The 23,963-nt window shown below is 43.3% G+C and overlaps 1 protein-coding gene and 2 non-coding genes across 4 annotated transcripts; all 3 read left to right on the forward strand.

Moving 5' to 3' along the window:
- The first annotated feature begins 67 nt into the window (after positions 1–67).
- Positions 68–23,224, forward strand: ipo7 (importin 7). 2 transcript variants are annotated; one of them, XM_088934910.1, is made up of 25 exons: positions 68–279; positions 4,318–4,399; positions 7,169–7,322; positions 7,925–8,080; positions 8,370–8,526; positions 9,063–9,152; positions 9,802–9,896; positions 10,081–10,165; positions 10,250–10,384; positions 11,334–11,433; positions 11,845–11,921; positions 12,820–12,936; positions 13,074–13,163; positions 13,778–13,943; positions 14,940–15,100; positions 15,580–15,708; positions 16,742–16,808; positions 16,965–17,090; positions 18,023–18,120; positions 18,231–18,326; positions 18,792–19,012; positions 19,585–19,790; positions 20,194–20,400; positions 21,476–21,592; positions 22,121–23,224. In XM_088934910.1, exons 1-25 carry the CDS (start codon positions 196–198, stop codon positions 22,216–22,218), a joined length of 3,114 nt encoding a protein of 1,037 aa, XP_088791036.1. In that variant the 5' UTR covers positions 68–195; the 3' UTR covers positions 22,219–23,224. The 2 variants fall into 2 exon arrangements, with proteins under 2 accessions (XP_088791036.1, XP_088791037.1); XM_088934911.1 differs by having other exon boundaries at positions 20,197–20,400.
- LOC148819486 (small nucleolar RNA SNORA23) lies at positions 11,061–11,241 on the forward strand. Its single transcript, XR_016094322.1, has one exon. It is a non-coding gene; the product is annotated as a small nucleolar RNA SNORA23 (small nucleolar RNA).
- LOC148819487 (small nucleolar RNA SNORA23) lies at positions 12,434–12,603 on the forward strand. Its single transcript, XR_016094323.1, has one exon. It is a non-coding gene; the product is annotated as a small nucleolar RNA SNORA23 (small nucleolar RNA).
- Positions 23,225–23,963: the final 739 nt, after the last annotated feature.

The following is a 23,963-nucleotide window of genomic DNA, read 5'->3' on the forward strand; positions in this document are numbered from 1 at the left end:
AAACTCCAACTCCCAGGATGCACGGCGCCAGAAGCGGAAGTGTCCTGTGCTCAAATTGGCGCTGATCTATCCGGGTCCTACGTTCGTCTCTTCCTTTCGCGCCGGTAGCTGAAGAACAGCGCGTCCATGTGCGCATCGATTGGGACTTCATAGTTCACAGAACCCACCGAAACCGAGCCATAACCGAACTTAGACATGGATCCGAACTCGCTGATTGAGGCCCTGCGGGGTACCATGGACCCCAATTTGCGGGAGGCCGCCGAGCGGCAGTTGAGCGAGGTAAGGCGGTGCGGCCGGCGGAGCGGGCCTCACGGTGAGATCGGTACGGGGACCTGCCTGTGCTGGAGGAGAGAGTCCGGGCGGACGGGACAGGGAGGGATTGGCCGCCGGCTGAAAGGCCGAACGGGTTTTCTGGAGTAGCCACCACAAATCATTTTAGAAATACAATCTGTTATCTGAAAACGTCACCGCTGACACCATTTACGCTTCACGTCCTAGTGTAATGCCAGGTCACGGCATGATTGACTCGACCCCTCCCGCTTGCTTGAACGGGTTTTTTTTTTAAACGCAAAGCTACAGTGTTTACATCTCTGATCTGTTTCTTGTGTTGTCGTAACTTTGATTGTTGGCGATGGCGTCGCCTATTTTAGACAGATGTTACCAAAGTTGCCGAAAGTGAAACGGAGCCCCGCGTTCGCCGTTTTCGATGGCTTTATTCCCGATCTAGTCGGAACATCCAACTTTTCTCCCAGTGACGTTGGAGTGGGAATGGTGGCAATATTCTGGGAAGAATGCGGTGGTCCTTGTAGGAAATCCTTTGAGCAACACCGGGATCTTTCCCCCCATGGCGAGTCAATAGTGATTGTGTTTCAAAGCGGCGTGGAACCAACTGGATGTTCTTAAAAGACGAATTCACGGTCGTTTTCAGGAGGAAAGACATTACACTTCTTAAAGACAAGACAAGTTGGTCTCGTCGTCGCTTGGTATGGGGTTTTTAGAACGTGATTTCCACCCACCCCCCCAGACAGAGGTCGTGGACGCGGTTGATAGTTGATTTCGACGGTGTCGTGGTTACCAGCTTCCTGACCCCCGGGGCTCAGACTCAGAATAACGTGTTCATATTTTTAACAGCACGTATGAATCACAACTGTTTTAGTGCGTCGTACGCCTGAAAGGTCATAACGTCCAACAGTTAGTCACAGCGCTTGGTGCGCAGATCCACGGGATTCTGTTTAAAAGAATAAAAACTCTTCCATTTAACAGTTGGCCACCTGAAGATCAATACTTGCGCTGTTAGAGGGTCTCTCTGTGGAGGGTCAAATCGTTCGTTTATCTGAGGGTGCTGGTTTAATTTAGCCAAACGTGTAAAGTAGGTGGATGTTGGAGACGTTTCAGATTGTTGAAAGGATGCAAATGCCTTATGTTGGAAAAACTAATTTATACCATCACTAGCTTTAGAAATACTGCGTGTGGTTGCTGTAGAGACAGTTGTAAAACTCTTGGAAAGACCAGGGATCAGACTATGGATAGGTCAGGCTGCAGCCACAGTGCCTTCTGTTTCACTTGCTGAGCTCACATACTTCCACTTTTTTCTGTCCATTGATGAGCTCAGGCTGCCAGTATAAACTGCAGTACTGAAGGACCTCTTCCACAGAAAGCTTTCATACATTTAGAAGCTTGTAACCACTGCTTGTGATTATAGATCTGGGATGTTCTGAGTATAGACTTCAGAGAGGCTAAGAGTTCCACCTCCAGATCTTAGGCCTGGTTACCACAAACATTAACTGCAAGAACTGAGTAAACAAGGGTTCGATAAGGTGGATTTTTGCTTTTGTTTCAGTTCTTTGCAAGGAGCAGACCTGCAAGTGGCTGTTATACTTTGGTTTTCCCCGATTTTGGTTGGATCAGATTGACGGACATTAATGCTGACCACATGAAATTCTGAAAATGCATTCTAATCTCTCCCTATGAAAACTGTTAGTCCTTTACTGTACAGGCGCATGGTGTAGCAGCTGTCTCGCGTGCAAAACTCCAGACAGCTCCTCAATGCACAGCTGTTGGGACTGACTTGATTAAAATATCTTTGTGCGTGGCTGTGTATTGAAATGCAAACTATAATTAATAAGAATGTTAGCATGCTAAGTAGTGTGGATGTTTAACTAATAAACAGGGTTTATGAATACATTCTAACAGCAGAACATGGGGGGAGTATATGAGATATCAATGGATGTTTGTAATCTCTGTAGAAAGATGAAAATTAAAAGTGTTTTTTAATTTTAGATAAACTGACACTTGTGATCATTTTTTCCTCTGGACAGCCAGCAGTCACAGGACGCGCAGTGTAAAGAGAACAGAGGAAGCATTATGTTGTGGTAGATTTACAGCATTCATTCTATAAGTCAATGGAATGATACCGACTTTGTCTTCGATGAATTATAGCTTTTCTTTTTTAGATCAGCTTTTCTGGGCCGGGAAGGATAATAAGATTCATGGCCTTTGGGTATCCAGGGAATAGCTGACTTAAGATGAGTCCACCTGTAACTACACGGAACAAAATGGTTCACGCTAAGTTGCTTGGATCATTGCTCCTTTGACAGATAAAGGGCCAGCCTGCATCTGTTTTGAAATTTCCAGAACATCTTCCACCGCCAAAGTCGTAAGAACACCTTCTCTTCAGTTGTCAGCGGTCAAAACCTTTTGCTTTTATAAATGCATGTCAGAAGGTTTGTCACACCCTGCTTTCTGTGACAGGTGCTCCTTTTCATTCACCTCGTCTTTCTTCGCTGGGAGATGCGTGGAGAAATCTGCCTAAAAGCCAAGTGGCAGTGGTTTCTGTCGCCGAGGGAATCTCCATTAAGGCCATGAGGGCACTGCGTGCCAGTTGATTGATGCTAGCAGAGAGGACAAGTGCGAGAGAGGGGGCTGACAGGGCTGGCGGGCCTCCAGCCGGGGGGGGGGGGTAGGGGCTGGAGGCCTGAATTCTTCAGTGCTGACACTCTCCCTAGGAAAGCCACACCAGTGACACTGCATAATCTCGGGCTGCCCTTAAAACCTGAAGACATCTGAAGGCTGCTTTTACTCATGTAATCCCAGTGGTTAATGTTGTAAGGAAAAGGTTTCCATCAATGCTCACGCTGGATGTTTTTCTCTAATTGTTTCAGCTTTTTTGAAGCACCCACAGTTAAGATTGAAGGTTTTGTTAGGCTCGGCACCTGAATTTGAGCGCCACTACCTGCTGGGTTTTAAAGTCAAGTTTCTCTAGACATGCTTTCTCTGCTGAGGCGTGTGCAAGAGAGTGAAGCATTTGTATCCCGATCAGTGAGGAATTCGAATAGGAACCAGTCTGGCAGTGGCCTGTTTAAAAAAAAAAAAGAACACACTTTTGAGAATTTGTGTCCTATAGAGGTAAAGCAGTGTTTTCAGGTTCTTACATTCTTAGGATATAAGTGATTAAGTTTACTTAGCACATCAGCAATAAAGACAAACCTATGTGAAGCCATTTGTCAGCTTTGCCTGTATTCTACACAGGATCTTCCAGGGTAGGAGAAAATCCTTTCTATTTCAAACATCTGTCTCGTCCCAGCAGAGCAGAGTGCAGCTGTGACACAGATCATGTGGAATGTGACACTTAAGTCCTCCGAGAGAGCTGTTTTGTTAAAGATTACAGTAATACCGCATGGAAATGTCCAAATGAGATGTAAAAACTGGTATTGCGTTGAAGAGCTCCGCTAGTGTACAGTTGGGTACAGGAAACCCTTTTCTACAGCCACAAACCTAAAATAAAATGTAACACTTTGACTCCTTTCTGACTCCTTGTCGCTTAACTTTTCTGCAGGAATGAATTATGGAGTGTTGAGTCAGGTATGAAAACTAAACAGCTTGTTATATTGGCAGCCAGGTTTAATGTGAGACAACATCAAAAGGTTCATTTTAATACTCTTATACACATTCAGTAGGAGGGCCTATGAAAATGAATTTCATTGCTATTTCATAAGCTGCTGTAATATTTTAAGTATGATGTGTGACTCATTTCCCATACAGCCACTCTTCAATAGTTCTTCTAAGGTACACAGTTGGGAGTATTGGTGCATTATCCACCATTGTCATTCAAAACACAGGCACTCTAGATTGTCTTTTTAGTTAATGTAAAGGGACTTGCTCTGCAATAATGCCTCATATAGGTACCTGATCTTGTTTTGCATTCTGAAGTAATGTGTTGTCTGTCATCTCGATTCTCTTGTGTAAGAAGTAAATGAATCTTGGCCTCTTGCATCTGGCCAGTAGCTTGACCTTTATTCCTCTCGTTTCGATCGGCAGGGTCACAGCCAGGTGAATTTCGTCTCCACGCTGCTCCAGGTCACCATGTCCGAACAGCTGGACCTGCCCGTCAGACAAGCAGGTGAGTTTCATGCCCTAGGTTGTCGGCCGTCTGATGGACTTGAATGCCTTGTGGTGCATATCTGCTGTCCTCTCCAAAACCCTGCAAAATGGGCTCTTCCAGGAAGCTGCTGGTAGTAAGAAACACAGCAGTGCTTCCTTTAAACCCTTCCCCTTACCACGCTGCACCTCCGGGACAATCGCATGTACGATTCTTGCTATAGAGGGACAGGTTCTGTCACACTTTGAGCCTCATACAGACTTGGGTTTATTTCTGCTAGTTCCTAATGCAGAACTCCGGACCGCTCCAAAAGTGATTGGAATTGATTGGTCACTTCGGTGTTTTGTTCTGGACCGAATTTCTGAATTTCGGACTGAATTAACCCCCACTGTGTTGTGCTGAGTGCTTATGAAAATACCTTATTAAAGACGGTTTCTCACAAAGTGAAAGCTCCGCTGCATGTAGCTGTTCCGATACCCTTTTAGTTCTGCTGTTGAAATTCCGTAATGCAGGAAGTGGCTGTAACAAACAGCACAATAGGATGGTAAGGAGTGCTCTCTGGAATTGTTAGCTTAGTCATGCCAACAGCTTCAGGTCTTTTAGAAACAGGACTTCTATTTTTGATTTTTTTTGTTTGTTTTCAGTACACTTTTTTTAACTCTCCATTGTATGACCTGCATGAGGATTAAGAGATAATGTGCTGTCTGGGGTTCTTTATTGCAGACCTGTACTGTCAGTGAATTGTTTACTGTTTAACATGGCTCTAGGCTGTGAGTTTTTAAAGTTGCGTACTCTTTGAAAACAATCAATCAAATTCAGCTAAAGATCTAAACAGGATGGCTGAGACCATCCGAATTCGCTTTATTGCAAATGAAAACTCAGATACATTTGCGCGTGAAAAATAGTTGCCTTGCAGACCATGAAGTCAGAAGTACAAATCGTATGATTCCCCTCTTCTGTGAATTACAGTTATTTATTGAGCAGTGCATCTTGTTTCAATTTACCAAGCATTAAAAATGCTTGTCTTGACCTTCTGGTGTAGCAGCACTTACCAGATGCATTTAAGCCTCATGATGCGCAAAGTTGTGACACAGCAGATTTTGGCAGTAGTGCTTGCATATCTCCTCTCTACAGGAATGGAGCAATCCTTGCTTCACATTGATTGTATACATATAGAGTTCTCTGCAGAATGTCTTCGTAGGCATTAGTACTGCTGGCGTCTATGTAGGCCTGTCTCAAGCCTTGAGTGTGCAGGCCACTGTGTCAGTGGTGGTCCTCTGTGAATGAGGCTTGGTTACATCAAACAATCATGTGTTGAAGGTGCTGCCTGTATTTAGGTGGACCCTGACTCAGCAAGTGGAATGACACTTCAGGATTTAGGTCTGATCTGAACTCGGGTGTTTTGTGCTTCACATGTTCCTAATCGGCAAAATGTTGATTGCAAAAGCCTCCTTTATACCTAAACCATGATTGTGAGGTCATTTCATTGTCCATGTAGGGGACATTCCTGATGTCCACGGTTACTTATAATTGAAAGAATAATTTTAAACAAATGAATGCTGAATTTGACATAGCTATTGTTTGTTTCTTTCATTTGAAAGCTCAAAACGCCTTATTGTTTTAGTGTTTCCTCACTGCATACCGCAGCCAATTAAATTATTGGGAGTCCAGGAGAGATTTCCGATCACCTGTGTGGGTGAGATTTCACTGCCATGACAGTAGATCTGTAGCTTAGAGAACAGAAAAGGATGCCAGGGCTTTTAGAGTTGCTGATTGGATATGGGGATAAAACTGACGTGTCTTTTTTTTTTCCTCATTTATTTCAATTGAAGCCTGATCGGTTAAGCGTGGAGCTTTGTATTCTGGGTTTGTGCTGTCTCAGTAGTTTGAGTCTGGATTATTTGAGCCGTGATGTAGATCTGTGTCAGCAGTCTAATGTCTGCTGTTAGGCCCGATGATCTGTGAGCCTCTTCATTGTGGTCCCACTGAACAATTTACACTTCCCCTCCACGTTCACAGCTACTAGGATGGAGGACATGGCCACATGCGAAGCCAGTTCAATGTGGTTCAGCATTTATTTTTCAAAGAAAGCATGGTTTGAGTTGATAACATCAGCTTTTACCACTAACATCTTCTGGTTCTGATGGGGAATGGGCTTGCTGTCACCCTTATGAGAATAGCTGTGTATTTGTGAGACAGTGAACTGCTGGTGAAAGTTTAAAAAAAAAAAAATGTTGGACCCGGATCTCAGACTGTCAGAATGTGACATAAAATTTCTGAAACTCTGTATGGACCGTGGGTTTGAGAAGCAGAGTAATTGGCTCCATTACATTTAGTGTCGCAACGTTGAATTCTTCTGCTGTGTGTAAAGACCCAGACTTGTCTGGTGATATCATTCAGACATGCAGCAGAGACGTGCACTGGCAGCGACAGTAATTAGAGATGTACAGCCAGGGTCAGCGAAAGCACGCTCATCACTGTGCCGATGATCCTGTGTTACTTTTCCCTGGTGCACTGCAGAGCAAAAGCGCGTTAGTAAACGGGCTAAAAGGGGCCAAAAGTAAATTTGTGTCTTTTGTTGGTAGTATTTCTCCTCCCGTGAACAACTGCAACCGTTTTTAAAAATGAGGTGGAAAGGCACGTCGCCTGCTTCTCTTCAGTGGTTCCCAGGTGTGGAAAGGGAGAAGCGGGGCTTCAGGGTGATGGGGCACGTCTCACGGCTGTTTCCACCAGCGGGGTCTGCCGGGGCAGGGGCTCCCCCAGGCTGACTGGGAGCTCGCTCTCTTTCAGGGGTGATCTACTTGAAGAACATGGTAACGCAGTACTGGAGCGAGGGGGAGGGCACCAGCGGAGAGGCCCCCGCCACCACCATCCCCGAGGAGGACCGCCAGTTCATCCGGGACAACATCGTGGAGGCCATCATCCACTCGCCTGAGCGCATAAGGTCGGCCCCTGTCCTGTTCCTGACCGGCCTCTTATTCCTAAAGCGGCAGCTGAGCAGCATAAGGCAGAAAATTATTCAGGTGGTCTTTCCTGGGTAGGATTAAGGATGATCCTGACTCAGGAGATCTATTTTTTTTAGTTTTTAACTTAACGTGCAGATGTAAGCTTTTGTATTGATGAACCACTGTTTTGTGGGAGACGCTGAAAGAGTGGTTAAATGGATGAGAGTAGAATAAATTTGTCCCCTGTGATCACGTTTGAGTTTTTTTATATTGGTCTTCATCACATGTCAAATTTGAAATAGTTAATCAAACAACCCTCATACCACGTGTTGTGCAGCAGGCTGAGGATGATGGCACTGCTTAGGTGTGTATTTCCACAGCAGAATCTTTATTATTACTTCAGAGCCCCTCCTGCCCTGAACAGCTTAAAGTGTATATAAGTTTGTTAATCAGAATTGAATTCGTTGGTGGTTAATGGTGTGGCACAGATTTGCATTTGCAAACATTTTTGACTTCGAGCGAACTGAATGGATAAATCTCGTCTTGCAACTCTAAACAACGGCCCTTGTCCTGAAAGATTGCTCTGTGGTTTGTCACGCAGGGTGCAGCTCACTACTTGCATTCATCACATGATCAAGCACGACTACCCTGGCAAGTGGACTGCGATCGTGGATAAGATCGGTTTCTACCTTCAGTCCGACAGCAATGCCTGGCTGGGAATCCTCCTGTGCCTCTATCAGCTGGTGAAGAACTACGAGTAAGAGGTCCTATCTGTAATGCAGCTGGAAGAAACCAGCGGGGAAATGAAAGTTTTAATTAAATCTTATTATATTGTGCATTTGAGGTCATCTAATCAGCAGTTTATACATTACTTATACATTAACTACTTTTTTTCTCCAAATTCCTTCTTCTCGTTCCCATGTTGTAAAATACAGCGGGTTTAAACATAAAGAATCCCCTGTATTGTATGTTAAGCCATTTTGAATATGAAATCATTTACTGCTGGTCTTTTCAGTTCCTTTGAGTTAAGAGTGTCTGTTTTTCAGGTATAAGAAGCCGGATGAGCGGAGTCCACTGGTAGCTGCAATGCAGATTTTCATGCCCATGCTGAAGGATCGCTTTATCCAGCTCCTCCCTGACCCCTCCAGCCAATCTGTGCTCATCCAGAAACAGATCTTTAAGATCCTGTATGCACTTTTTCAGGTACTGATACTGTACTTTGCTCTGGAAGAGTGTGGACACTTGGGAGTCAACAGTTCTTCTCCGATATCATCACTCAGGAAACAAGTGTTAGAGGCTGTACCAGATGTGTAGGGGGGTTTTATTTTTTCTTGACGTACGTTAAAATTAAAATCATTTTCACTCTGAAAATATCGGAGTCGCACATCTCTGTGCTATAAACCAGGGGCTTGTGCCAGCAGATGAAGAGTGGCCATCTGTTGAACTGAGTAAAGGGAGGGAATCTGTTAACTGTTGTCTTGCACAGCACTGTTTCACTGTTAAAACTGTTCTGTGCATCACGAGGATGGGCTGTGTCTCATGTGGGTGAATAAAGCAGCAGAGAAGCAGAGTTTACATTTCTGTTACAAAGGGAGATTTAGATCTTCCTCTTATTTCAAGTTCAGACATATTTTACTCCCACGGATCTTGATTTAGCTGTTCATCCGTGGAGCTTGCCCCAGTTAGGCGAGATCAGAACGGTTCTGTAGGATGATTGCTTCGGTTCCGTGTGCCCACAGTACAACCTGCCCTTGGAGCTGATTAACCAGCAGAACCTGACGGAGTGGATGGAAATCCTCAAGACGGTGGTGGACAGAGATGTGCCTGCAGTGAGTACAGCAAAGAGACCACTGTACTGTTTAATGTTAAGAACATTCAGATCTTTATGTATAATATACCGTATTAAAAGTAGTAGAAATCCAAACAAGCTATGACACTTTTTATGTAGCAGGCCTGTCTATATTGTATGGGTGACAGGGCCTTCTGTTATTCCCCCAAGCTCTGGAACTCTCTGCCCAAGGATATCGGAGAGTCACCTTCTCTAAACTCCTTCAAATCCAGACTCAAACCCTTCTTCTTTAGAAAAGCCTTTACTTCACTGGTTCCATTCTTCACCCCTCTGCTCTTCTTAGTACCACCATCCATGTCTCCTCTGTATATTGCAATTGTGTTTTATCTTGTATGTTCTTTTTATTTATTGTTGTCGTCATTCTGTAAAGCGCTTTGAGAAGCCACCTTTAAAGATGCTATATAAAATAGTTTTTTATTATAATAAAGGAAAGCAAAGGGCATGAAAGAGACCCTTATTGTAGACAGTGGCCATGTAAAAGAATAGGAGCTCCCTTCTTTTCAAATCGTACAAGTGATAGTAATGGAGAAAGAAGATGTTAAAGTATAAGATATGATTAAGTATCGGTGATGTTTGAGGGCACAAAAATCCATACTCCTCTGTTATTTCTTTACCTCTGACCCACACAGGAGACCCTGCAGGTGGACGAGGACGACCGGCCTGAGCTCCCCTGGTGGAAGTGCAAGAAGTGGGCTCTGCACATCCTGGCTCGGCTCTTCGAAAGGCATGCCAGCTCTTCTCCTTTGTGTCTCCCCCCCCCCCCCCTTCACTTGACTGCTAGATGATAAACACTTTTCACCTGCTAGTTTAACACTAGTTTCGGGGGAGGAACTGGGTGCTCGTGGTCTCTGTTGGAGAGACTGCCCACCCCCTGGTTCTCACTTTGACCCAACCTTCCGCTTTTGCAGGTATGGCAGCCCAGGTAACATCTCCAAAGAGTACACCGAGTTTGCCGAGCTGTTCCTCAAGGGCTATGCTGTTTCTGCTCAGCAGGTAGTAGTGGGAACCGTTGCTCTGTTGTGCATGACGTCACTCTCCACTGTTCCCGACTGAACCCTGTTCTGTGCCGTCTTACAGGTTTTATTGAAGGTCTTATATCAGTATAAGGAAAAGCAGTATGTAGCTCCCAGGGTGCTGCAGCAGACGCTGAACTACATCAACCAGGGCGTTGGACACGCGCTTACTTGGAAAAACCTCAAACCACATATCCAGGTATGTAATGAATTCACCTGTAGCTGCAGAGACATAAAGGTGAGATTTCTCTGTCTCGGTGTGTTCTGTCAGACATACCAGGGATTGGTGGTCGTCTGATTCTCTTCAGAATGTTGATTCTACAATCCAGGACAAGCATTATTCTCTACTGAACAGCATTCTTCTTCTTTTATTATGCGGTTTCTGACCGTTGTTTTATTTAAGATTAAATCCCATTTTGGACCTGCTTACCAAGTAACAAAACCAGCCTGTGTGCCGGAGGCCTCTTGTCTAATGGGTGTAAAGCCACTCATGTGATGAGTGTGCAGCTTGCAGTTGGAGGCTTGTTTAAATCCAGGCACTCGAGTTCACGCGCTCCTGTTTGTCATGTTTCTTCAGCTGTGCCATACAAATGTAGCCTTTTTCCCCCACAAGAAGGTTCATTCCAATATTTTTCCAAGTAGTATGATTTATATCAACTCTAGTCTTGTTTTTTTGTAACAGATTTAACCTTGCATAATTGGTTTGGTCTGAATAAATCCACATTAATATCCTCAGCCGTTAGTAATCGTATTTTAAGCAGGGCATGAAAGTACAAGTTAGTGACACTGAACACTAATTACCTCTGTGATATTAATCTGTAATTTGACTAACCCCAGCGCTGCTGTTGTGAAGGGATTAAGGAACCCTGGCTGTGGGCAGCCTGTGTGCGTGGTGACAGTCCATGTTAAGTGTTGCTGTTTGCCTGTGTCCTGCAGTCTGACAGCAGTGCTCACACAATGCCTGCAGCCACAGAGAAACTGGAGATCATAGTACTGGTCTAGTGACGTCTCCAAGACAGCGCCAGCACTGGCCAGCCTCCATACTCTCCCACAGCTCATGTGCATTACTGCTGGCTGTATGTGATTACCTGACTCAGATTTGTTTTTGCTCAGGGTCATGTGCTTTTTTTATTTTTAACATAACACAGGGGATCATTCAGGATGTGGTCTTCCCCCTGATGTGTTACACAGACACTGATGAAGAGCTGTGGCAGGAAGATCCTTATGAGTACATCCGCATGAAGTTTGGTAAGAAGGCCCCTCTACACCCCTGTTAATGAATACATCAGAGCCGTGAATGAAGAATCAGAATGGGTGATAAGCCATGAGTAAAGAATGGCCTTTTGGAATGAATGGCTCTAGGTGATAGGCTGTAATCAACATGGTTAATTGAAGGTTACTCTCTTCTACTTCTGTTATTCTGAAAATCTTCAGCCATCTTATTCCTTTAGAATAGAGCCAAAATGTAGCTCGGCCACATGGTGTCATCTGGATGCAGTGCCAGTACCGTGGACTGATTATTACAAAATAGTTAAAGACTCGATAGCAAGTAATTGGATCAAGCAGATGTAATGAGACTTTCCCAGGTGGCTGTTGCTGCTGCACCTCTGTTGATTGTTGGTAACCAAGACTAGCATGCAATATGTTTCTCTTGAACAGACGTGTTTGAAGATTTCATCTCCCCAACAACAGCTGCGCAGACGCTTCTCTTCACAGCGTGTAGCAAGAGGAAAGAAGTGAGTGCTTAGTCAACGTGTTTTAACACAGTTCCTCTTGTGTTTTCTGCAATGTTCCCCCTTTGATCGTGTCACATTTCAAGGCCCTCATTTTTCTCAGTAGTGCAGCTCATTGATCATTCATCACTTCATCTGTGGGCTGCCAGTTTACTGAATAGTTTGGAACCCGAGTCACTTGTCAGTTCTCTTAAAAGTTACTTTAGATTATTTCACGGCCGTGACACGGACATATAGAAGCGTTGCTTTGGTCAAAGGTGTTACTTTTTGGAATCGCTCAAACTGTCAGATTTCTGTGTGAATTAAACACTAGTTACTTAACACGCGAGGTGACCCGAATTGCCTTTTCTCCTTGGTTACCTTTGTCACAAAGGGCAAAAGAAGTCCTTACAGAATCGCTGGGATAGGCTAGTATAACTTTGTCGGTTAAATGTTTTCCGCTTTACATGTGGTGTTTTCCTCTCACCACACACTGAACCGGTGACGTTTCTAAAAGCTGAGGTGTCCTGGCTGTGGGCAGCCTGTGTGCATGGTGACAGTCCATGTTAAGTGTTGCTGTTTGCCTGTGTCCTGCAGTCTGACAGCAGTGCTCACACAATGCCTGCAGCCACAGAGAAACTGGAGGTCATAGTACTGGTCTAGCGACGTCTCCACCACTGGCCAGCCTCCATACTCTCCCACATGGTTTACCGTAAACACTTCGAACACTAATATTGTGTAATAGTACTGAACAAGTCATGTTGCAATGCAGATGCACTGTTGAACTTTTGAGTTGGTGAAGATTTAAGTGTTTCTACATGTTTTAGTAATTCAGGCGAATTCCGGCTTATAGCTGTGAGGTTCACAGGGTAATAAAAGTATTTTTAGCAGTGCTCATGTGAAGGGCTCTTTTCGGCAACAGGTGCTTCAGAAAACCATGGGCTTCTGCTACCAGATGCTCACAGATCCCACGGTGGACCCACGCAAAAAGGATGGGGCTCTACACATGATCGGCTCCCTGGCTGAAGTTTTATTGAAGGTATTTTTTTTTCTGTCTTGGAAGCTTCGTTTTTAACAGCGTCTTTTAATTCGATTTTTAAAAAAAAAAAACATGGCAGAAGGATAAAGTCATGAAGAAAAAAAATCTGTTAAACTCTTCACATTTCCTCTTAACAGAAAAAGATCTACAAAGACCAGATGGAGTTCATGCTGCAGAACCACGTCTTCCCATTGTTCAGCAGTGAGCTGGGGTACATGAGAGCTAGGGTAAGACGGCAGCTGCTCATCATGCCATCCTCAGGCAGGATCTGCCCCTTAGAGTACAGCTGCATAAGCTGACACATTGATTTGTACAGTAGTATACAAACTACACCCCTCCAGTGTAGTTTTTCAGTTGTTTTTTCTCACTTGGAGGTGCTTCTGCCTGGGCTTTGTGTGTAAAGACTTGGAAATGTAATTTACTATAAAATTCTCAGATTCACGCGACTTGGTCTCAGAACATCTTTATCTCCATGATTACTCTATATTAAGGAACATCGGTTATGTATATACTGTATGGGATTTGTGAGTACACCTTTTAAAGGTGCATCTTGTTGATGGATTAGTAAGAGGTTTAATCGGTTGTAGTTATTTGCTGTATGGTGGGGTGGTGTTTTTTTTCTGAAAGGTTTGTTCTTTGAGGGCCTCTGCTCACCCCCTCCCCCCACCATCTTCAGCAAGCTGTATGAGCTCACGGTTCTTGACGTTGTGTAGGCCGTTTTTTTGGGAGTGAATCCAGTCCAGAATTAGCTTGATGGAGTGTTGGGGGGGGGATGTAAAGTGTGTGCAGTCGAAGTGCATGGTATCAGTAACACATTTTCTGATCTCTGCCCCTTTTTCAGGCATGCTGGGTTCTTCATTATTTCTGTGAAGTGAAGTTCAAGAGCGACCAGAACCTGCAGACGGCACTTGAGCTGACGAGACGCTGTCTGATCAATGATAATGAAATGCCGGTGAAAGTTGAAGCTGCAATTGCCCTGCAGGTTCTCATCAGCAACCAGGAGAAAGGTGTCACTTTTGCTTATTCCTCTCCTGAGCTTTGATCTGTCTTAATTAACAACCCATTCTGAGCTGCAGTTGATGGACAGGGAAGGTAAAACTACTGACCGTATAAGGAACTTGGATAATGTTTGGGTAAAACTGATCATTAAGTGCACTTCATCAAAAAGGTTGCTCTTTCAAAGTCTGCTCGGTGGTGTTTCTAATTGTATCACACATTGGAAAGCACTCGCATTCAAGTGCTTCTCATATAGAATCTGGTTTACTGGATTTAAGGATTAATCAAACAGGTAAAGCAAGGAACATTGGGTGATCATATAACCCTCCTGATTTGTATACATGATGTTAGCAACACGTTATACATGTAGGTATTGCACCTTATTTTACAGCTTTGGACTATGTAATCGGAGAGGCTGGTAATGTTTCTTTGTACTTCCTGATTAGATCTTGGAAGAACAAACGTATACAAAGGGATCTCCCATGTGGCTCATTTAATTGCCTGTAGCCAGTTGATCCAAGTATCTTATCCAGCTGTTTCTTGAAGGAAGGCAGGGTATTGGCTTTAGCTACATAAGGGATAGCTTGTTCCAGACCCCCCAGAACATTTTGTCCAAACTAAAAGTGCTTCCTATTTTCAGTTCTAAATGAATTACCACATGGGATCTGCTTCTGTCATCGGGTTTGTGCTTCACTGCTGATCTCCCACATCAGTTCAGAAGACTCTTATTGTTACTGTAGTTGTATGGAAATCATTCATTGAAAATGCTGGCAAAATATTGGGAGATTCTATTAAGCTTTTTCTAAATAAGGTAAAAGTTCTGTCTCTGCCATAAGCTTTGCCTTGAGCTGAATGGTGTAGAACAGCTTTACTCTTAGGTTTATTTTTACATGTTGAAGGAAGCTGAGCCTTATCCTCTGCTCTTCCAGCATGCTTGAGCAGGGAGCTGCCTGAAAGGATAAGTGAAAGCTCATCTTCCCCCCCCCCCCCCCCCTCTGTTCTTTCAGCAAAAGAGTACATCACTCCCTTCATCAGGCCGGTGATGCAGGCGCTGCTGCACATTGTGCGGGAGACTGAGAACGATGACCTCACAAACGTCATCCAGAAGATGATCTGCGAGTACAGCGAGGAAGTCACGCCCATCGCCGTGGAGATGACCCAGCACTTGGTGAGTGTCCAATAAGCAGCAGCTGCTCTTGCTGCTGTTCCTTTTCCTTTATGACTGAACTGGTGTGCTTTGAAGCCTAATGAGTAAAAATTTGCCTGTGTTGCTGGTCTGTTCAGATGTGCACGTTTTTCAACAAAGGCATTGTCTTCCTCTGAACTTTCTTGCAATTTTTAACCCCACAAATTTGGTAGAATTTCAGCCCTGGTGTCAAATTGGAAAAGGTGCGGTATGAGATAGGTGGTTGTGCTGTGGTTGGTTTTAAACACAGAAGCATATTTGTTCATTGTGTTGTTAGTAGCTGAAAGGCTGAGTAAAAAAACAGGCTACTGAAAGAGACTTCACATTTTGAAGAAAGTTGCATTTTCATTATCTGCCATGCTTACAGTGCAGTTAATGACCCATGCGGTGGCTCTTGTGGTGAGATCCCATGGGAGATGTCCTGAGGACTCAAAGCTTCTCTCTCTTCTTGTGCCCACCAGGCGATGACATTTAACCAGGTAATCCAGACGGGTCCCGATGAGGAAGGCGGTGATGACAAGGCAGTGACGGCCATGGGCATCCTGAACACAATCGACACTCTGCTCAGTGTGGTGGAGGACCACAAGGAGGTCAGTGCTGCTCTTTCTCGTACAGGCGGCTTCAGTGCTTGGGTTTCAGCCGTGCTCAAGTGCTGGGCCAGACAAATCCATGAGGAAGGGGAGTAAAGAAGTCAAAGGAAAATAGATATTTGCTCCCTTAGGCTAGATCTTTGAAATTTAAAGAGAATTATCAGTGTATATTTAAGGAGGGGAATAAACACTGTACATTTCTGTGAGTATCTGTGTATCGGAGGCAGCCAAAGACAAGTTGCATTTTCTTGGGGGAGTTACCTAATGAGCATTAGGTAAGCAAAAGCCCCCATCTTTCCAAAAAGGCAATTCTGTGTCATTTTCTCAGTTTTTATTTTTAGTTTTTGTCTACAACACATGCTGCACATAGAGCCTCCTCCAGATTACAGGCACAGACAGCCCTTATGCTCTTCTTGTGTTAAACTGAGATAAAAAAAGGAACAGGGGTTTACTCATCAGAACAGCTGCTTTTGCATTCTCTAGACTTGAAATAATTCTTATAAATGCTCTTGAGCGGGATGTAATACCTTCTTTTAAAATTGTTTATTCTGCCGCATGTTAAATGTGCATTTGATCATTTCTTTAGTGTGTAAGCTTTTTCTATATTTGTCTTCTTTAACGGTGTTTTTTTACAAGAAGCTGATTTTTTAAAATGTTTGTTCCCCAGACAACAGAGGTAGTCCATCATTATTGCATTTGACCTACTTAAAAGATCTTAAATTATTTATCATGTTTTAGTTGGAATAAGTTTTGGTATTTACCATATACATTAGAGTTTGTAAAAGGCAATGGAGCAGTGTCGCTAATCAGTAATTGTGTAATTCATCTTGATTTTCTCTGAAAGGCATGAGATAAATATTCCTAGATCATGGAATCTAACGTTACTGAAATGGATGAAGAGTGATGTGCATTTATTGTTAAAATCCTTACAAATCTTATTTTCCTTATTGTGTTTATGCCTGTTCTCTCCTAAGATTATTCTTCCTTTTGTTCAGGATTTTAAAGTTTAAATTTATGATTATGCCTGTTTCAGATCACTCAGCAGTTAGAAGGTATCTGTCTGCAGGTGATTGGAACAGTTCTGCAGCAGCATGTTTTGGGTGAGTGATTAGATTCATGTGGTGCAGTGTTTTTTCAATAAGCTTTTTTTTATCATTGTTCATTAAGTTATGTAGTTAATGCATAAAATTGGATGAGCTCCATATTGACAGTAGAAGTTAACATGAATTGTTTCTGTTGTTGTGTCTGGTGTTCAGAGTTTTACGAGGAGATCCTGTCTCTGGCTCACAGTCTGACGTGTCAGCAGGTGTCCCCACAGATGTGGCAGCTGTTACCACTAGTCTTTGAGGTCTTCCAGCAGGATGGGTTCGATTACTTCACAGGTACCGAACTGCTGGTCTCCGAGTCGCGATTTAAAATGGGAAATGAGTTCATGGGCTTCTGCACATTTAAACATCTTATTGTTTTGTCATTTTCTCTGCTAAATTTGAACTAACTCTTGTACCATCTTACTTTCCTCTGTCAATACTGTCAGGTTTGTCTAGAATGTTGGCAGATCTTTTATTAATTTTAAAGGTCAAACGTAGGAGTAGGCAAAGCTGTAAACTGTGCAGAATCTTTTTCCAGGACTCGATTTAAGCACTCAGTCCGGATCAGGAGGGTCTAACCCTGCTCCTGTAGAAGCCCTGTCCAGCAAGTAGCCACTAAATCAAGATCTAAAGACCTGGAATAATTTAAATGTCATCTGTTAAACTGGTGATTTGTTAAAATAGGTAATCTTAAGAAAATATCTGAAGACCTTTCAGTTCTCAAAGACTAGAGTTTGCTTAATTGACCAAATGACTTAATTAATCAGTAATATAAAAATGTCACCTAAATATTTAAGGTGATTTAGGGTGAACTATAGGTCTAACTGGACTGTTGGTCTACAAAACTGGAGTTGGAGTTTTACTGATACTGCTTACCCTGACATAATACAATTTTAATATGATGCTGCTCTGTTATGGAGATGTGTATATGGAGAACATGCTTGCTTAAAAAGTTGAACCTTTTGTATAGAGGATTGTCTTAAGATGTCATGTCTACCTACGTGTCAATCATATTGCTGTTGTGTGCCGTTGTACATGTGTGTGTATTTACAACCAAATGCAATCAAACTTGTGAAGTACAGTTATCTTCTGTGGTTTATATAACAAAAATACTTTCACAGTGCTAACTTTTTTGCAGCAGTGAAATGTGTAAGATTATAACCAGTTTCCTCCTGGAACTGGTCAATGAACAATGGTCACAAATCTTTTTTTTTTTCCCCCCACAGATATGATGCCTCTTTTGCATAACTATGTCACGGTAGATACAGATATGCTTCTGTCAGACACCAAATACCTTGAGATGATCTACAGCATGTGCAAAAAGGTAAAGCCCTTCTAGAACAGCCACAGTCCTGTGTGTTAGCGAAATCTGAATACCTGTAGTTCTCTGTTTAGTGTAGCTTTTCCTAAGCATGGCAATCTTTCCTGTCTTAGGTCCTGACAGGAGATGCGGGTGAGGATGCCGAGTGTCATGCAGCGAAGCTGTTAGAAGTCATCATTCTGCAGTGCAAAGGGCGTGGCATCGACCAGGTCTGTACAGCCACCCTCGGAGCAGGGCTGGTGTTGTGTTCACAGACGACCCCTAACGGCCAGTCCGCCATCGTTCACTTGCACCACCTCACTGTTCCTGTTTTGGTATATTGGTCACTGCGAACCTTGATTTATGAACCCCAAGGAGGTGCAGATTGTATTAAGTGTCACTTTAAACCTCAAAATCCTTGCAGAATGTAATCAGCTCAAGTGTGCAGCTGGCCAAGTGCAGGCTTTTGGAGGAAGACTCATCATTTTAAAAAGTATATTAATTATATTCTGCAATGTAATCCCTGGCAGCAAGTGGCAGGATGGTTTTTTGGGGCTGTTTGTCAGTTGTTCTTACAAATCTGCTCCAGTGCTGCTGTCCTGTTGAAGAGTGGTGTCCAGAATGAGTGAAAGGGAAGTGGGGCGTCCCAGTTTTGGGGGCGCTTGGTAACGGGCCGGTGTATGCTGGTCTGGCAGGTGGTGCCCCTGTTCGTGGCGGCGGCACTGGAGAGGTTGACCCGGGAGGTGAAGACGAGCGAGCTGCGGACCATGTGCCTGCAGGTGGCCATCGCAGCCTTGTACTACAGCCCCGCTCTCCTCCTGAACACGCTGGAGAACCTGCGCTTCCCCAACAACACCGAGCCCATCACAAACCACTTCATCACGCAGTGGCTCAACGACATCGACTGCTTCCTCGGGTACGCCCGGATCTCCTGTTGGTGGTTTGCAACTTAAGAGTGTAAAGGGGAAATGTTATTTTATTGGCATTAGAAGGTGTCTGTTTTAGGTAAACGGGCACTCTCCAAATTATGTATGGGTTAGAACAAACTCTTACACGGTATATTTTCACTTAGTGCTGTTATTATAGTAATACAGATTTACGCCTCTCGCATCACTAGAATATTCTTCAGCCGTGACTTAAAACAATACGAAAACACGGTGGAAATTATTCCTGACATTGCACATGGAGGTGATGCACAAAGTGCTGCATGACTGCCTCTTACCTCCCGAGAAACGGGAGTAGTTTCTCACGTTAAGGCCTAAAATACATTTCACATCATCAATCTTTATTACTCTGGAAACTTTTTTGCGGAAAATCGGATTTATGCAAGCTGGGGAGTGTCTGTACTCCCTACGCTGTTCAATGTATTTAGGTGAATTGAACAAAAAAGAGACCTAATTTCTCCCTGTATTGGACCCCATGATGCTCAGGATTTGGGCAAACGGCAGTGACCTTGGTAAAGCTGATCATCTGTGTGTGTGTGTGCAGACTGCATGACCGGAAGATGTGCGTTCTGGGCCTGTGCGCCCTGATGGACTTGGAACAGAGACCACAGGTGGTGAACCAGGTGGCCGCACAGCTGCTCCCCGCAGTCATCCTGCTCTTCAACGGGTTGAAGAGGGCGTACGCCTGCCGGGCCGAGCACGAGAACGACGAAGATGAGGACGACGAAGCGGAAGACGACGACGAGAATGGTACGAGCTGGACTGGCCGCAAGAGCTGCTGCGGCTAAAACCATAAAATTAGTCTTGATTGACTCTTCACCTGTAACCCCACAAGGGCACTAGGCAGACTTGGAATGAAGGGCCCATCAGTCAAAATCACTCTTGTACAGTTTCTAAATGCTAAATACTGCCCCAACACATGTCCACTGGATAGCTTACAATTTTTTCTATGGTAATATCAATTATTTTTTTCCCCAACTCTTCCTTTGTAGGTTTAATTGGTCTTAACCTAAAATAACTGCCCACTGTAGCAATACTTTGAAAAATAGGTGATATAGTCATCTTTGTGGTCAATAAGAAAAGTGCTTGCTGGGTGTCAGAGGTCAGCGGGTGAGGGGCGTTTAGCCTGACGGGGCTGGGCTTTCATTGGCAGAAGAGCTGGGTAGCGATGAAGATGACATAGACGAGGAGGGGCAGGAGTATCTGGAGATGCTGGCCAAGCAGGCTGGCGAGGACGGGGACGACGAGGACTGGGAGGAGGACGATGCAGAGGAGACAGCCCTGGAGGGGTACACCACGGCTGTGGATGATGAGGACAACCCTGTGGATGAGTACCAGATCTTCAAAGTCATCCTGCAGAGTAAGGACTCGCTGCTGTAAAATGACATTGCACATGATGCCCTGGGCACAGAAGCATTTCCTTGGGCCGTAGATAAATATAGCCTGCGGGTCTGAGGTTTACATGTTCCAGAAAGAAAGCGATTAATTGCATCTGTTCAGAGGGGTGTGAATAAACAGAGGTTATTTTAGAGTTGGGATATTTTTTCAGTGATTTTGTTTATACATGTGGAAATTCAAGTTAAGCTGCTCCAGGTTGTGCTCTGCATGCATGCTTATAAATAGCCTGGGGAAAGCGGTGGGGGGGGGGGGGGTAACATATCTGTGGCTCTTATCTTCTAAAACAAGCCAGTTACATGTAAAAAGCGACATGTTTTTGCATGTTGATATGTTATGACTTCTTTGTGAACTGTGCACCACTTGCCTTTTAGTGTTGATATTGGTATTAGTCATCTTTGAACAGCTTAATTCCTGCTCTTGATATTTTTTCCCTCTGTGAGTACTGTAAATGTAGTGCCAAAACTCTCCTACACAGTTAACACTTTCATTAGTGCTGTTTGTTGCTCTGGCTCATGAGAATCTTTAGAACCGCACTCCTGTTCCTTCACACACTGCCAAAGTGAGATCGTCAGAACCTGGCGTGGACCCTTTTCCGACTTCTCCCGAGTAAACACAACTACTGTAAAACAGTTCTTCATGGAAGATCTTAGTTTATTTCATTCCTGTTCTTTACACGTGCTTTGGCCATGCAATCATTGGCATTGAAGATGTTGATGTTTGAGCTACTTGCATAGCTAGCGTTTTCAAATTGACGGAATTTCCTACCCTATACGTTTCCGGGACTGCAGCGTTAATGGGAACATGGGAAAGATCACAAAACCCATGCAGTATGACCTTTTTGTTTTTTAAATATGTTGTGCCTAAATGCAGACATGCAAATTAAAGTGGAAACCAGGAGGGGTTCTGTCCAATTTTAAATCTGTTTACAAAGCAGTATTGTTTTTTTTTATACAACATTCCTTTTGTAAGCAGGCAGGAAGTGTGGTAAGGGAGTATGGTGATGTGGCTGAGGTTCTCCTTTCTGTGTGTAATGGCAGATGTCCAGACGCGTGAGCCTGCGTGGTACCAGGCACTCACACAGGGCCTAGATGAGGAACAGGCGAAACAGCTTCAGGACATCGCCACTCTCGCCGATCAGAGAAGGGCAGCCCATGGTGCGTTCAACATTTCACTTCCCCGCAGAGGAGGGATCGAATGTTCCCAGTGAAGTTCACCGGCATAATCTCTAGTGCTCTTAGTTGTTTTTTTCTGGTATCCAAAACAAGCTATTTAATATTTAGAGTTTTTAAATTGTTATATATATACAATGATACTTATTTAATAAAAGTGTATTTATATTTATGGTCTATTAATTGCTTATCCCCGCTGCAAATGTAGAGTGAGTCCTGTGCACTTTTTAGCCTGGGCAGTGCCCGTAGCACCAGAGGAGGAACTTTTGTACAATTTAAACTTTTTAGTGTTTCACACAATATAGGGAATCTGATTGAAGCCTACTATGTTCGATTTGTATCTTTATGGCAAATAAGACAGAGGGAAGGGAGTAAGTGGTGTATGTAAACCCTCCCGGCATATGTAGATGCACTTAGAATTACTGGGACATCTAGTACATCTAGCTCTGATTGTAACATTACCAGCACAGCTGATGAACACGTTGAAGTTAACGCTAGCTTTTTTCCTTTCAGAATCAAAAATGATTGAGAAGCATGGCGGATACAAGTTCACAGCTCCGGTGGTACCATCTAACTTCAATTTTGGTGGCAACGCTCCAGGAATGAATTGAGTCGCCCTTTCCCTCTCTTACTCTGTGACTGGTTGTAGTGAAAAAAAAGCTTGTGTTGTTCCCTCAAGTAGTGGTTCCAGAGCTGGTTCTTCTCACTCACTCTTCAATCTGACTGTACTGAATTGGACTTGGCACCAGAAGATGTGGGAAAGCAACCAAATGCCACCTATGGCTGGGGAAAACTAACCAAGAACTTGAAAAAGCAAAAGAAGAAATTAAGCTCCGAGCTACATTCTTAAAGAAGTCCGAATGTGGGAGGGGATGTCAAGACGGCAGCTTTTTTTTCTTCCACAAAAATGAAATAAAAATCATTGACAATAGGACTAAGTATCTCATGAAATTCACAGTATAGGCTAGAAGGCCACCTTTAAATTATACCTGTGGCAGTAGTGTTTGTCTAGATTTTTGCATTATCAAATTCCCATGTTTGTAATGTATATAAGCCAAGGTACTATAGTAGCCTTGGAGAATAACCTTAGGCATTTGACAGGTGTAAGCAAGTGTATTCATATGTAGCATATTGGATACTTGTTATAGCACTATGTGATGCCTGATTATCTGTAAATTAATTAATAGCACTTTCATATTGTTCAGGTCTCCTAGCCTTCTGTATCAGACTGCAAATTTGTAAAATCAATGGAGAATATTTAAAAAGGCAAATGGAAACTAACATTCTTGCTCAAGCAGGCAACTTTTCTGACTTGATTATGGCTGCTTGTCTCATGAATATGGTTACTGTGTTGAATAATCAGTGGCATTTCGTTGCTGCTAAAAAAGCAACTCCCTCTGGGTTTTTTTCCTTTTTTAAAAAAAAAACGCTGTTAAATTTGGATACAAGACCATTGTGTTGTACGCACTTGAAAGTACATTGGATACTTCATTGAAGCATGTATAATCGGACTTGATATTGAAGTTCTTGGGTTGAAATTATCTCAAGCGCTTGGTTGATGTATGGGTGAACCATCTCTATATACAACAAAATATTAAAACAACAAAAATTGGGTTACATGTTAGAGTTGTACCTTTTTAAAATGCGATCCCAAAAAGGAACTTCTCTGCACACTGTGAGCAGTGTCAGAAATTCAAGGTCTGCTGAACCATCTTTTAGTCTGAGGAAGTGCAGAAAGAGGGAAATGTGTAGCTCTTCATGAAAGTAGTAATCAAAAATATTTTCTGATCTGTGTTTACATTGCTTACACAAAGATGAGAAGTAGTAAAACTTCATCTTCCCCCCTCAAAGTTATGTCTTTAGAAAACCTGCAGTTTTAATGCAGATACATAAGTGTGTTGAAGTAGGTCTTGATAACTCTTGATAACTCATAAGGGTTGATGCCTAATATTTTTCATGGGGGGCCATCTTAATTAGGAGATCTGTTAAACTAATATTAAAGGACTCATTCACATTGTCCTTATTATGTTTATTAGTTTATTATGCTTTAGGTTCTCATCTGTTGAATTTATGACCGTTTCATCGTCAAAAAAAAATCCTCTAGGAACAAGCCCAGCCCATCTCATGGAGACTCAGAACTCACCTAGCAGGTTTTATTAGTAGTCATTACTGGAACCCTAATTAATTAAAAAGGTGGATACATTTTTATATTTAAAACAAACATCTAAATACCCTTTAGCCCTTAATGACAAAGATTCTTTTATTAAGCAACCAATTTAGTCAATAGGTGTTCTGAATCTTTACAGAGTAGGATGTAGGATTAACTGGAGTTGGGATTCTCCAGAAGCTAGTGTGG

This window comes from Atractosteus spatula, chromosome 16, assembly GCF_055471065.1.
Source record: "Atractosteus spatula isolate fAtrSpa1 chromosome 16, fAtrSpa1.hap1, whole genome shotgun sequence".
Lineage (NCBI taxonomy): Eukaryota > Metazoa > Chordata > Actinopteri > Semionotiformes > Lepisosteidae > Atractosteus > Atractosteus spatula.